The 14,539-nt window shown below is 38.5% G+C and overlaps 1 protein-coding gene across 1 annotated transcript in view; it reads left to right on the top strand.

The window, feature by feature from the left end:
• ATP6V0A4 (ATPase H+ transporting V0 subunit a4) overlaps positions 1-14,179 on the top strand; it is a 36,371-nt gene extending 22,192 nt beyond the window's left edge. Inside the window, exons 11-20 of the mRNA XM_083366499.1 lie at positions 1-129; positions 943-1,100; positions 2,044-2,137; positions 3,805-3,923; positions 4,117-4,333; positions 6,876-6,983; positions 10,256-10,387; positions 10,757-10,874; positions 12,161-12,332; positions 12,881-14,179. The exon at positions 1-129 is cut by the window's left edge and continues 7 nt beyond it. Coding sequence (XP_083222625.1) covers positions 1-129; positions 943-1,100; positions 2,044-2,137; positions 3,805-3,923; positions 4,117-4,333; positions 6,876-6,983; positions 10,256-10,387; positions 10,757-10,874; positions 12,161-12,332; positions 12,881-12,971 — 1,338 coding nt within the window. The 3' untranslated portion in view covers positions 12,972-14,179. The remainder of the gene's footprint in view (positions 130-942; positions 1,101-2,043; positions 2,138-3,804; positions 3,924-4,116; positions 4,334-6,875; positions 6,984-10,255; positions 10,388-10,756; positions 10,875-12,160; positions 12,333-12,880) is intronic.
• Positions 14,180-14,539: the final 360 nt, after the last annotated feature.

A 14,539-nucleotide genomic window follows, 5' to 3' on the forward strand; every position in this document is an offset into this window, starting at 1 on the left:
TATCATCACCTTCCCTTTTTGTTTGCGGTGATGTTTGGCGATTGTGGTCATGGTGCAGTCATGCTGGGTTTTGCTCTGTGGATGATCAACAATGAAAAGTCTCTTTTAGCTGAGAAAAGCACCAACGAGGTAAGTGGTTTAAGGTGATATCTCAATGCTTACAGCAAGCAGTTTTCAAATGTTTGTTTATTATGTTCTACTCTGTCCAATCTCTGAAATTCACGGGCAAGATTACACTGTGATTTAAAGCATAACTTTTCTAAAAATGTGTTTTAAAAGATCACAGAAAAACAGTTAAGCAAGGAGAGGAAGCCAATCAACCAGTTGATAACAAAGGAAAGCAGTTATTTATTAAATTTATATCTCACACATCTAACTATCCAAAGCAATTTAACATACAGAACAGTTTAAAACTGAGAACAATCCTGTAGCCATGTTGAGAAAAAGAGAAATATCTTTGCCCAGAGCTGAAAGATGTAAATGGGTCAGTCATGCTCCTTGGAAAGGGAATAATAATAATAATAATAATAATAATAATAATAATAATAATAATAACAACAACAACAACAACAACAACAACAACAACAACAACAATGATTTTGGAAGGTACCTTGGAGGTCATCTAGTCCAATCCCCTGCTCAGGCAAAGTCCCATATCTGAGCAGGCTTTCTTCCTGGTCACCCATCTCACTTCTCATGGTGAGAAGGGCCTCTGAAGATGACTCATTTTTTTCCAAGGCAGTAAACAATAGGTGAAAAACTGTTTTTGCAAATCTCTTCAACCTGATGTCCTCCCAGTCAACATGATTGGTTTTGGGAATTGCAGTCCCACATTTCTGGAAGACGCCAAATGGAGAAGGCTGCTGTAAATAAGACTGTAGTAAATGTCATTTGTTTGCTATTCTTGATCATCCCTTGATTATATATAATATTCTTGTGCAGATCTGGAACATCTTTTTCAGTGGACGCTACTTGATCCTACTCATGAGTATCTTTTCCATTTACACTGGCTTTATTTACAACGATTGCTTCTCCAAATCTTTCAACATATTTGGATCTTCCTGGCGTGTCCGACCCATGTACAATAATGGTGTATGGACGTAAGTGGTAAACAATGTTTATAATTGTAGAAAATAGCAAATGAATGCCCAGTTTGCTCTTTTGTTCTGCAATCTCTTTCTGAATTTATCCCTAGTAATCTCTAGCACAACATTTCATATTTCATAAAGATTGCTGTCTTTAATCAGCAGTTGACTATGATGAAAACAAACAGAAAACAGTAGTTACTAGAAACTTCTCTCAGTTTGATTCAGAAAAGGCATGGCTATGAAATATTTTATTCTGAGCTCATTTTTAACTTTGATTCTATCAAGCTCATAATAGAAGCCAAATAGAACCCCTAACCCTGAAATGTCTCTCTATGGATGTGGTGATAGGAATTACAGGTCCCCAAGAGACGTGAGCATGTTTATATTAAGGCATCTGAAAATTACTTACATGCTTAATGTAATTTCCAGGACATCTGGTGTCCATATTCAGATGAATTGGAGAACTGTTTTATAGGATCTCAGTCTAGAATATCCATCAAGGTGACAGAAACATATAAATTGAGACCTACCATGTTAGTATCTTCTGCAACGGACTACATATAGAAATAACTTGGCTTGTAATGAGTTATAGAGAAGAGTTCTTAAAGTCATCAAATTCCAGACTTCATCATAACTTAGGGAGGAGCATCATCATAGAACAATGTAGGATAGTTTATACAGTAATAGATAATCTTGAAGGTGTGAAGAGTGAGACTTTGGGCACATTGAAGAAAGAGCAAGCTGAATCAACACAGGAAATGAAAGAATGTATACAAATTATATAAGCGGTTAGTACAATCACACATTATCTGAGCTGTCCACATAGAAGCTGCACAGCCAATGTGGGCTTCAGTGCATTTATATTGTGTTTCTTCTTATTCTATTTCATTGTGAGAAATGGCTATCACATCTCAGTGACAATCTAACAATTTAATATTTTTCTGTTCATGCATAGGGATGAAGTTGTTCACAAGAGTGGTCTTCTGCAATTAGATCCAAAAACAAGAGGTGTATATTCCGGAAACCCCTATCCTTTTGGAATTGATCCGGTAATCAGAAATAATTATTTGGCAATTAAAAGGAATAGATACAGTAGATTAGGGATGAACGACTGGGACTCCAAGCCAGGAAGGATAGGATTCCTCAAAAAGGTTTTAAGAGCCAAGATTACAACTTTGTCTTCACTGTCTTTTTTACGGCAGTATATAAACAAATTGCTACAGAAAAAGTAGGAAAATGCTTTGTGTATTGAATTTTTCTGAAAAATGGAACAAAAAATTTCTAACATTTTTTTAAACTTGTGTCATGAAGCTTCCCCCCCCCAAAAAAACCCTCAATATAAATGCCTTATTGAAGTATCTGAAAAAATATGCAAAAAATAAAATCTAAATTAAGGTACAAGGTCCTTACAATGCTGGAAATATTCGGTGTTTCTCTTCCAGCCTCCACAGCTAGCATTTCTGATGTTGGTATTTCTGATTATGGGAAAAGACAAAAGACCATAGGACAATGATTCTTAAAGTATGGTCCTAGGACCCTGGGGTCCCTCAGGGCCCACTCAGGGGGTACAATAAATCAAAATTATTTAGCAACCTATATTGAAAAACAATACAATATTAAAATCCCATCAGACCATCATGAGTAGCAGTTACATTAATTTTAATTTTTAATTTGATGGATATTGATAAATATAAACCATACAAACAAAGCCTCTTTTGCGGTCCTCCATAATTTTTAAAAGTGGGAAGGGTTCCTGAAAGAAAAAAAAATGAAGACGGTCAGAGGAGATCAGCGCAGCTGGCCAGCAGATGGCAGCATGGATGGCTAGTAATCTTCCAAACTGATTCCAGAATACATCATAGAATGATGCAAAGACTACTTGACTGTGTCTCCTCTGCTTACAGCAGGGGTCTTCAAACTTGGCCCTTTTGTGACTTGTGGACTTCAACTCCCAGGCTGAGGAATTCTGGGAGTCCACAAGTCACAAAAGGGCCAAGTTTGAAGACCCCTGGCTTATAGCAACAGATCTACAAAACAGATTGCCTTTCAGCTGGTTCATTCTTAAGAAGACTTATAAAATACAAATCATAAAATAAAAATACTTTAGCAATCCATCATGCACAAATCTCTTTTCATCCCATATTTTGTGAATATGTGAGATCTTGAATATATTCTGGCAGAACCAGAAATCTATTGTTTCTTCTGGTCAATGAAGAGCAACTTATGTTAGGCTGGAAGTTTTATCCCACATTTCCTTATCTGAGCTTTGGTTAAGATGCATTTTTATTTAAGTAGAGTTGATAAGCTAAGGGCATAAATAGGAAGATCACAGCCCCTAAACATGATATTCTCAAACACTGAATCCCAACTTGTTGCTTTTCTCATGGAGAAAATACGTAGTTTCATGTTTGTAACCTGCAATATAGCATTCTTGGAAAAGCTGCACTGATTTTGAAAAAAATGGTTTTTGTCCAAATAGAAGCAGAGGCATCTGTGTTGTTATAATAATACAAAAATGAAAGATTTAATGTTTTCTCTCTTTTTTTAATAAACTTATAATAATTGACCAACAAAGATTCTTCAGCCTAACAGCTGATCTTCACTCACCTTTCTTCCTTTCTCCCTGTGTATCCCTAAGGGTAGAAAGAAAGCAAGTATTTTAGTTTATGAATTCAACTGTCTTTTATGCTTAGCTCTCCTTATCTATTTCTTTCAGATCTGGAATATTGCCATCAATAAGCTGACTTTCTTGAACTCGTACAAAATGAAAATGTCTGTCATCATAGGAATCACACACATGGTTTTTGGGGTGGTACTTAGTCTCTTCAACCATATGTAAGTGTTCGGATGATATTCTACTGCAGCTGTCCCAATCCACTCCGTCTAGATATCAGAGTGACTGACTTCCCTTAGTGTTCCACGTACTGATCTTTATGTTTTTCTACTCCTCCTTGAGATCACACTATGTAATGGATATCTATAACCACCCCAGTAATGCTTTCTTTCTCTTGTTTTATTATTTGTCTAGTTATTTCAAGCAAACTACCAACATTGTCCTGCAGTTCATTCCGGAGATGATCTTCATAATCTCCCTATTTGGTTACCTTGTCTTCATGATTATTTTCAAGTGGTGCCGATTTAATGTGAATAATGCCCATGACGCTCCAAGCATCCTCATTCACTTTATCAATATGTTTTTGTTTAGTTACAATGATCCAACAAATCGTCCTTTATATGAGCATCAGGTATAAATGTTTTATTGTCAACTGTGAATGTCAAATGAAATCTATCACTCAATTAGAGAGCTTTTACATGTTGGTTATGATTCAGTCCTACTCATTTCAGCACACTTAACAAAGAGCACATTTTATTCACATCAGCATGAGTGTCTGAAGAGGCAAAAAAACCACACAAATGTCTTGCATTAGATGTCTGGACACAAGCACATAATGGCCACATCTGTGTGATGATGTTATTGTCCACGTGCTGTCATTTCAGTGTTATGGTAGTTTGCTACAGACAGTGCTGCACATAAGCATTCAGTATCATAATGCAGAGATATTGCAATAGTAATATACAGTAGATACTAATTCAAGTGTGTAGATATTCTCCCTGGGACCACACATCAGTTTTGGCCTTGGTTTGTTATATAGTACAGCCCAGCAAGGCTCAAGGTTGACTCAGCCTTCCATCCTTCCGAGGTAGGTAAAATGAGGACCCAGATTGTTGGGGGCAATAAGCTGACTTTGTAATAATGCCGCTGGGGGAGGGGCGAAAGCCCTAATAAGCAGGCATATACATACATAGAATGAAGGCTATTGCTAAGCACTAAGCTAAGTTTGTGCTTAGATTGTAAGCCGCCCTGAGTCTTCGGAGAAGGGCGGGATATAAATGGGATTAAAATAAAAATAAAATAAATATAGATGTGAGGTGACTCAACAATTCTTCAGTTCCTACAGTTTCATTGTTGTTTTCAATAATGTATTTTTATCTATATTTATTGTTAGCAGCTTTGAGTTATTTATTAAGATGGGTATCTGTACAAGTTTGTTAAATGAATAAGTGGAGCAAATATCTGGATTCACATAACCTGTAAAGCCAAACAAATCCAATTTTGGCTTACTGTGAAATTAACCAAAATTTGGCCATCTTCATATAATGCACCGAGAAAGAAATAGAAAGTCTACATTCACAGATTGTACAAAATCAAACCCAACAAAATACTTTACAGTTTAAAGCATTATGTCCTATGAAAAGCCAGACTCAGAGAAACATTATTCAGAGATAGTTTATTTAGCTGGCCTTGGAATCAGTAGCAAAATGGTTGGCTAAGCAGGAATATGAGGTGGCTACAAGACTGGGTAGCTGGTATATAGTCCTCTACCTACTTGCAGCCTGGATGTTTTGGACCATTATGCTTGTAAAAAAAAAGATATTCAGATCTAATAAGTTTTGAAGACATCACTCAAATAATTTAGGTCAGGATACAGAATTAGCATTGCATAGAGAGAGAGAAAAAGTCAGCCAGCACATATTTTTAAATGCAGATGACAAATTGGGTTGTTTACTTACTCAAGGGCAAAACTGCCGTCAGCTTGCTGTCACTGTCTAACCATCTTGCATTATCTTGAAGCAAACTCAGTGTCATTTCTGTTTGCTTGCAGCTGGGAATGTCAAATTGAAAGGGAAATAATTTTCGTTGGCTCCGTGGTATTCATGGGAAGGGTTCAAAAATCAAGATGGCCTCTGCAACTGCATGAACAAATCCCTGCCCCTTGTGTATGAGTACTGTACAACATATTAAAAAGGCAGGATTTCAATCACACAAGTTCTTAATTTTTGTGAACCCCATTCCTACCCCCTGTGAACATGCATGCCCCATTTCTATTTAAAACATATACTGTAACTCCTTATAGATAATGTATTCCTTTAGGCAGAGGCTGACTTGAGAAACCTTTCTCCTTCTGACCAAGCTGAATTATTTCTTGGTCTCAGTCTATTACACACAAGCATCAGAAGTTAGCCTTATTGAAAAAGTCATAATTTAACATAGTATATTTAGGCTACCAGGCATCCACTAGACTGCAGCAAAGGTTTGGTGTTCTGTATCATTTATTGATTGATTGATTGATGCCATCTAATGACTATTCAGATTTTTGCATCCCAGTTGTGGTAACCCTACTGTAATATCTTTTGTCTGCCTCCGAACTTTGTTCAACAAACCATGATAGTTTAGTGCAACTCACATACCATGTAGAATCTATTTTTGCATGAAAATATGATATAAGGCCCGGCTAGTCATTTAAATATTCCAGCCACATTGTTGTGGGTAAGGGTCCTCCATCAGATCATGATACTTTTATGCAAATAAAATCACCCTTCAGTAAGAAACACTCATGCAATTAGCTGCAGCCATATCATGGTTTTCTCATACAGGTATCTTGTGATTATAGGAAAACAGAAAAGGCTTTCACGTAGCTATTAATAGGCATAGCTGGAGCCTGCAAATCGTTGATATGGAAAACTTACAGATTTCACACATTGTGCCAAGCCATGATTTCTTTAGACATGGTTTGTTGATTAGTTGGGTTTATTTGGCTTAGAGCAGGGGTGTCAAACTGCCGGCCCACAGGCTGAATGTGTCATGGCGAAACCGCGCCCACCCCATTGCTGGCAACGGAAAAAAAATTGTGATACGTCGCGATACATCATGTGACATTGCAAGTTTGACACCCCTGTCTTAGAGTGTTGTATGATAGCATCAACTGTCTTTTTTTTTCTTCCTAGCAAGAAGTTCAAACTTTCCTGGTCGTTTTCGCCTTGATTGCCATACCGTGGATGCTTCTCATTCAGCCTTTTATTATTCGAGCCAAGCATCAGAAAGCTCAGAATAGGGTAAGGAAAGGGTCTTTTCTGCCAAGGGATTGCTACATAGATAAAGACAGAAGACTGGGGCGAAATATGATGGAAACATTGAATTTTAGAGTTGGAAGGCGTCCCAAGAACCATCTAAACCAACTTTTTGCAGTGTACGGGGGGGAAAGGTAAGTAATCAGTGAGAGATGAAAATCCACCCTCTTCAGAGGTCGGGGATCCACAGCTTCTGTAAGAAGACTGTTCCACTCTTGTACCAATTTTATCATCAGGAAGTTTTTCTTTTATATTTAAATGAAATCTGGGTATCTGTAATATTAGAACACAGAATAACAGGGTTGGAAAGGACCTTGGAGGTCTTCTTGTCCAACACCTTGCTTCAGCAGGAGACCCTATACTATACTATTCCAGACAAATGATTGTCTAATCTCTTTTTCTTGAAAGCCTCCAGTGATGGAGCACACACAACTTCTTTAAGCAAGCCATTCTACTGATTAATTGTTCTCATTGTCGGGAAGCTTCTCCTTAGTTCTAGGTTGCTTCTCTTTTTATTGATCTTCCAGTTGCCCTCAGGTGTTTGGGTTAATAGATTGACCCTCTCTTCTCTGTGACAGTCCCTCAAATCTTGGAAGACTGCTATCATACCACCCCTAGTCCTTCTCTTTGCTGATTAAAGGTAAAGGTAAAGGGTCCCCCGCACACGCGTGCTAGTCGTTTCCAACTCTAGGGGCCGGGGCTCATCTCCGTTTCAAAGCCGAAGAGCCAGCACTTGTCCGAGGACGTCTCCGTGGTCATATGGCCGGCATGACTAGATGCCAAAGGTGCACGGAACGCTGTTACCTTCCCACCGTAGTGGTCCCTATTTTTCTACTTGCATTTTTACATGCTTTCGAACTGCTAGGTTGGCAGAAGCTGGGACGAGTAACAGGCGCTCACTCTGTTACACGGCACTTCAACCCGCCAAACTGCCGACCTTCTGATCGACAAGCTCAGCTGATTAGACATACCTAATTCCCACCGCTGTTCATTGTACGGTTTGGCCTCCAGACACCAAATCTTCTTTGTTGCTCTTCTCTGCACTCTTTCTAGAGCCTCCAAATCTTTTTTGTATCATGATAACCAGAACTAGATACAGTATTCCAAATGTGGTCTTACTAGTGCAGTATAAAGTGGTACTATCCTTTTGCATGATCTTGATACTATCCCTCTGCTGATGCACTGGCTTTTTTGCCGTTGCTGGCTCACACTTAAGTGGTTGTGCACCAGAACACCTAGATCCCCCTCGCAATTACTGCTATTGAACAGGTATCACCTATTTAATACCTGCACATTTGGTTTTTCTTGCCTAAATGTAGAACCTTGCTTTTCTCACCATTGAGTTGCATTTTGTTAGGTAGCACTCAGGGTTCAAGTCTGAAGATCCTTCTATATCCTGAGCCTATCTTCTCTGCAGTACCCTTTTATGTAGCTGAATATTTACGTGTTATCTTTTTTCCCCTGTACCAAATACTCCAGATTTCTTCAGCCCATCCTTAAGTCCCTGTTGCACCTTTTCACCGTTTGCTGAACCTACTCTATCCTGTCAATTTGGAAACTTTCTTCCTCTTAGGAAAACGTTTACTATTTCAATAGACAGAGTTAAATTTGGGCAGGCTCAGGCATAAAGGCCACAATACAGTATTCGATCTGTCATATCAAGTCAAGGTCATAAATGTCTGAACAAATACCATTTCATATGCCTTTGGAATAACTGCCAAATCAGGATCTTCAGATGAAAGTTAAAGCCAGTTTGCAAACAAGAATTGGGGCAATTCTTTAAAATGTCACTTCTAAAACCAATAAAGATAACATGATTTTATTCCAGTTTTTAAAAACTGCTACTGCAAAAAAAAAAGCAGACAAGTGAGGAACCGCACCAACCATGGCTTGCTTATGTGTTTCGAACATAAATTATGATTTAAATTCCAGTCAGAATAAGTCACCATGTAACATTGTACCTGAACCAGCCCACAGAAATGGGTACAAAAGATTTCGATCACAGTTGGCTAAAGTACAATAAGTCATATTCATTATTTTTATTTATTTATTTATTTGTTTGTTTGTTTCGATTTATATACCGCCCTTTTCCCAAAGGACTCAGGGCGGTTTACAGGGCAAATTAAAACAGTGCAATGTACAAATTAAAATTAAATTAAATTAATAGCCCCAAAGCAGTTTAAAATTTAAAATTAAAACCTTAAAACCCCTCAGTCCAGGCCGGCTAAGTCAAATAGCCATTTATTTATTTATTCGATTTCTATACCGCCCTATTCCCGAAGGACTCAGGGCCGTTTACAGGGCAAAGTTAAAAACAGTTAAAACAGTACAAAAGTTAGAATACAGTTAAAATTAAAATAGAATTAAATAACGTTAGCCCAAATTTTAAATTTAATTAAAAATATAAAACCCCTCAGGTATTTAGGTCCCGGCGAAAGGAGTGAAGGTTGGGGGCGATCCGGAATTCCACAGGCAGCTGATTCCATAGGGCAGACGTGCCCACCGAGAATGCTCTCCCCCTGGGGATCACCCGCCAGCACTCCCTGAACGGTGGGACCCTGAGGAGGCCCTCCCTGTGGGAGCGCACAGGACGATGGGAATACTTGTCATGTGAATTATAGGGAGGTATCTTACATCAAAGGGACGCGGTGGCTCAGTGGGTTAGGATGCTGAGCTTGTTGATCAGAAGGTCGGCAGTTTGGCGGGTCGAATACCAAGTGCCACGTAAGAGAGTGAGCGCCTGTTACTTGTCCCAGCTTTTGCCAACCTAGCAGTTTGAAAGCGCGTAAAAATGCAAGTAGAAAAATAGGGACCACTACGGTGGGAAGGTAACAGCGTTCCGTGCGCCTTTGGCGTCTAGTCATGCCGGCCACATGACCACGGAGATGTCCTCGGACAAGCGCTGGCTCTTCGGCTTTGAAACAGAGATGAGCACCGGCCCCTAGAGTCGGAAATGACTAGCATGCATGTGCGTGGGAACCTTTACCTTTACCTTTATCTTACACCAAGTCAGAAGATAACCCCAAATCTGTCTTCACTGGCTACCAGCAGCTTTGATTCCAGGAAGTTCAGGCATGTCTTTTTTTCACATCAGGCTGAAAGTATGGAGGGTTTAACTTGAGATTTCCTGTTTACAAAGCATGGGTGTCATCATGGAGCTCCATTTCTTGCTTTGCTCAAGTATTGGGAAAAATATGGGGACCCAAAAGGTTATTATGGAATGCTGATAATCAGTCTTTGTTGGTTTTTCTCTTAAGATGGCTTCGTCAAGTCTCTCAGAAAGTCCTACTGGTGATATTGAAGTAGAGATCATGGACTCTAACCACTCTGAGCAAAAAAACCAAGAAGTTGATAGCAGTGGAGGACATGGAGGACATGACCATGGAGAAGTAAGATGCAGGAATTAGAAGATTTAAAGGAAGTACAATCACTCAATTAATTTAGTGAAGTAATTAATTTAGTATAATTTAAGTAGTGCTGGTGGTGTGTATGTGAGGAGAAAGGGGGAAATGCTTAAAACCTTTTTGGGGTCCGTGGATCCCATTCACACTTTTTCTTTGGAACCCATTTAGTTTCTAGATGTAGTGCTGTTTAGAAGCCATTTACTGTCTCTAGATTTAATGGTGCTTAGAATAAATTGACTGAAATCAGTAGGATTTATTGAAAAATAGTTGAATCAAGTTCCATTTATTGCAGCACAATGAATGGGAAACATTATAGGAGTATTCAACCTTATTTTCCTAAAAACCTTATTGCAGTTCAACTTTGGAGACATCTGTGTGCACCAGGCGATCCACACCATTGAATATTGCTTGGGTTGTATTTCCAATACAGCTTCCTATCTCCGGCTTTGGGCACTTAGCCTGGCTCATGCACGTGAGTTTACAGCTATTGATCCTCTTGACTGTGAAAAAGAGTTGGGTTGGGCCATCAGTTAAGATACATCAATATTTGGTATCCACTCAGAACAGTCTTCAGCAGTCTTGTGCCCACTGATGGCTGGTATTGCAGTTCCTCAGGCATCTTGGACATTGATTATGCTAGATGGACATGATGGAAGTTGGACAAGGTCAGGTTGCAGAAGATTCCGAATAATCTCTTTTAATCAGGGTTGTAACCTTTTCAACCAAAGATTTTAATTCTGTTTTTATAATTTGCTGATTCCTTCAAGATAGCAATCAGGCGCTTCTTTTAAGACCGCAGGCAGAGAAATTTGTTATAACATTACTCTTGAAAACTGCACTTTGATGTTGCAGTTGTAGGAAAGCACTGATCCAGGGATCTAGGCTTAATCTACTTTAGTCACAATGAGAAAGAAAACTTGCATCATTCTAAGACTAAGTGAATGATGTGAAGGAGCAGTTGCAAGGCACTAAGCAATGTAAATTAAACTGGAAAATATTTAGTCCAGTTAAAGTTTGCAGATTAGGACAAAATTGAATTATCCGGAGCTCTGTTGTGGTTCTGCCAATTTTTTCCAAGGTATTTGTGCACTTTGCTTCTTAGCAATTTTTCCCTGTGTCCCTAGTTGTAGGAATTCTTTCCTTGCTGATAGTTATCTAACAACTGCTAGAATCTGTATTTCTAGAGCTTTTCCAGAGTATTGTAATTTTTTATTAGAATAGGAAAGGGTGGTGGTGCAGGGACATCTCCAGGAGGGATCAGAAATCATAAAAAGGTCACTGTGACCATGCCATTCAGCCTGTGATCACATGGTCATAATTGCTATCTTGTATCTCCCCTGTGGATACTTAGTTAGGAGTATCATGTCTGTCAGTGTTTTCCAGTTATCTGCCATGCTTGACATTTAGATCAGACAGAACAAGACTACACTAGAGCGCATAGAACTTAAATTCTGGGTCCTTCTCTGCAGGAATGGAGGGTTTTAAGACTGAAATGAATGCCTTAAGGCCCTCTTTGCACCCACTCCTAAATCAGCCTAATTCTTTTGAGAAGAATGGGGGTTTCATGATCTGAAATGAGTGCCTTAAACCTAAACTTTGACGCCTAGTAAAAAGCCTCCCTTGAGCCAACTCTGTTCCCAGTGACTACCTAGGTATGTTCTTGAAGCTTCTTGGAATTCAGCTTAGCACTAAATGCAGGGGGATATAGAAGTGTATTTCTCTCTTGCATTTTTTCTTTTGTGTTTCCTTGTTCTTCAGAGCTCTCGGAGGTTCTTTGGTCCTTGCTGTTTTCAATAGGCTTTAAAATGACTGGCTGGATAGGACTCATTGGGATTTTTGTCCTCTTTACTGTGTTTGCTGTTCTGACAATAGCAATTCTACTCATCATGGAAGGTCTTTCTGCCTTTCTGCATGCACTCAGGCTTCATTGGTAAGTAGATTGTATAAGAACTTTAAGGCACAGATGTTTCCTTCTGAACCAGCCAACCCCGCCGCCCCCTCCCAAACTATAGTAACAGGAAGGCATGCACATTTCCTGTGATGTTTGCATTGCATTGCTCAAAGAGTAGTTGAAATGTGCATATAAATATGCATGATATTATGGATAATTGGTTGTGAAATATTGATAGGGCTCTAGACCAGAACCATGTTGAGTGAATATGGTGGGAGTTTTAGTTTCACATATCTGGTAGATGCAAAGTTGGGGGGGAAACTAGCCTGAAACAATCCCACAACAATAAGGTCATTCAAGGTACTTTTTTTAAGTGGTCCCAGTAGCAATGGAGAAGTTGGAAACTATAGCCTTTTTAATTTCTTCTGTCACTTCAAAGTTTTGTTCCATTGAAAGATACCTTATTTTAATCTATTTTTATTGTACTCTTTCTCCCTTTTTTTGGCCAACTGCTTTTTTATTTTTTCAGAGAAAAATGGGCTAAACACAATAAAAGTAAAGAAATCATTTCATCTTTTTCCTATTAGGGTGGAATTCCAGAACAAATTCTATTCTGGTTCTGGCTCTTCCTTTGCACCGTTCTCCTTCAAGACCATAATAGAAAGAAACGAAGAATGACTCCTATTAATGATGCTGAAATCTGAAACTTCTGAGGTTTCTGCTATTCTTTTTCTTGGTGAGCATTTCCTTGAGAATTAAGAGCCAGGAGGGATACAGAACTTCCACACTAGGACTTTAGACACCAAACATGTTGTCAGAGACAAGCATAATAAAAATTCTGCCTATTAAACAGATGTGTTGGGACTGTGACTCTTCTACTGCTTAGGAATTCTGAAAAAAAAATGCTTCTAGCACTTCTGGAATGTACTAGGTTGGAAAAAGGCTGCTTTCCCTTTGCAATCCATTTAGAAAAATAACCCTATCAAACAATTAAAGCACTCTTTCTCAACCTTAGCAACTTTAAGAAGGTGTGGACTTCCACTCTCAGAATTCCCCGACCAGGAGTTGGGGGTTGAGGTTCACATCTCTTAAAGTTGCTAAGGTGGAGAAACACTGACTTTAGAGGTGTGTGTAAAATCCAACCATTTTGTCAAAATTATGAAGTAAGAATTGTGAAAGTTGACGGACGTATCTGATAACACAATACACTTATTAAAGGGCAAAGCTTGCATCATGGCCTCAGAAGACTCATTTCTTCACTTGCCCCTTTGAGATGGTCTCCAGGAGCAGTGAAACACATTTTACAACAAATGTGTAAACCACACCTTTTCTTTCACTATTATGTTTTGGATGCTAATGAATTCACTGCAATTGTTTCTGAGCTAGAGATACCATTTGACTCTGCTGGTGTACACTACCGTATGATTAGGTATTCTTTCTTTAAAAAATAGGAAAATTAAAAAACAAAACATATCATGTCTCGATTCACATAACAATTGTCAGACATTCCTCACTTAATAAACCCTAACTCTGGAATTATCAATATGTCCAATGAAATCTGAATGGTTAAGGCAAGAACCAGGATTTTGTTATCATAGGAATGAAATTATTCCAATGTTAATTTACCACTATTAGAACTGCTAAATCTGCTCTTGGTTTATATTTTACTGGTTGGTTAAAATTTGTTGAAACAGTCTCACAATTGTGATAGTACTATCACATATTCAAACAGCATGCTGAAACTCAGAAATGAATATAAAACCAAGGACAAAAAGTGCCTATTTGCTTCTCTGTCTCCAATATTACATTATATAAAATTTAAATTCACAACCTAGTGTAAAATATAAAATGTGTGGTTTTCCTATTTCCTCCACTCAACTGCTTGTTCTTGGATTTAGTCACAAAACAAAAATAAATTTTTAGAATCATCTTGGTCTCTCTCTCACACACACACTAACACACTCATACCATGTGAAGAGCTTCTGAGAAAAGATTTCATTTACCTTAAGATATGATTGGATAACAAAGTACTTTTTAAAATTAATCTTTTCCAGGGGTGGGGTTATATTGGCACCTCATGCAAACAAGACAAGAATTGACTGGCAAGTATTTAGCATATAAACAGGTTTGGCTGTTAGAATCCTTTGTTATCTTAATTGCTCCGTAATTTATCATTAACTGGCTAAACATATTAATCGATGATCTGATTTGAGAGAACTGTTAGATAAGGAAAGAGGTCTGGAGTG

Source organism: Vipera ursinii (genome assembly GCF_947247035.1).
Source record: "Vipera ursinii genome assembly, chromosome: 6".
Lineage (NCBI taxonomy): Eukaryota > Metazoa > Chordata > Lepidosauria > Squamata > Viperidae > Vipera > Vipera ursinii.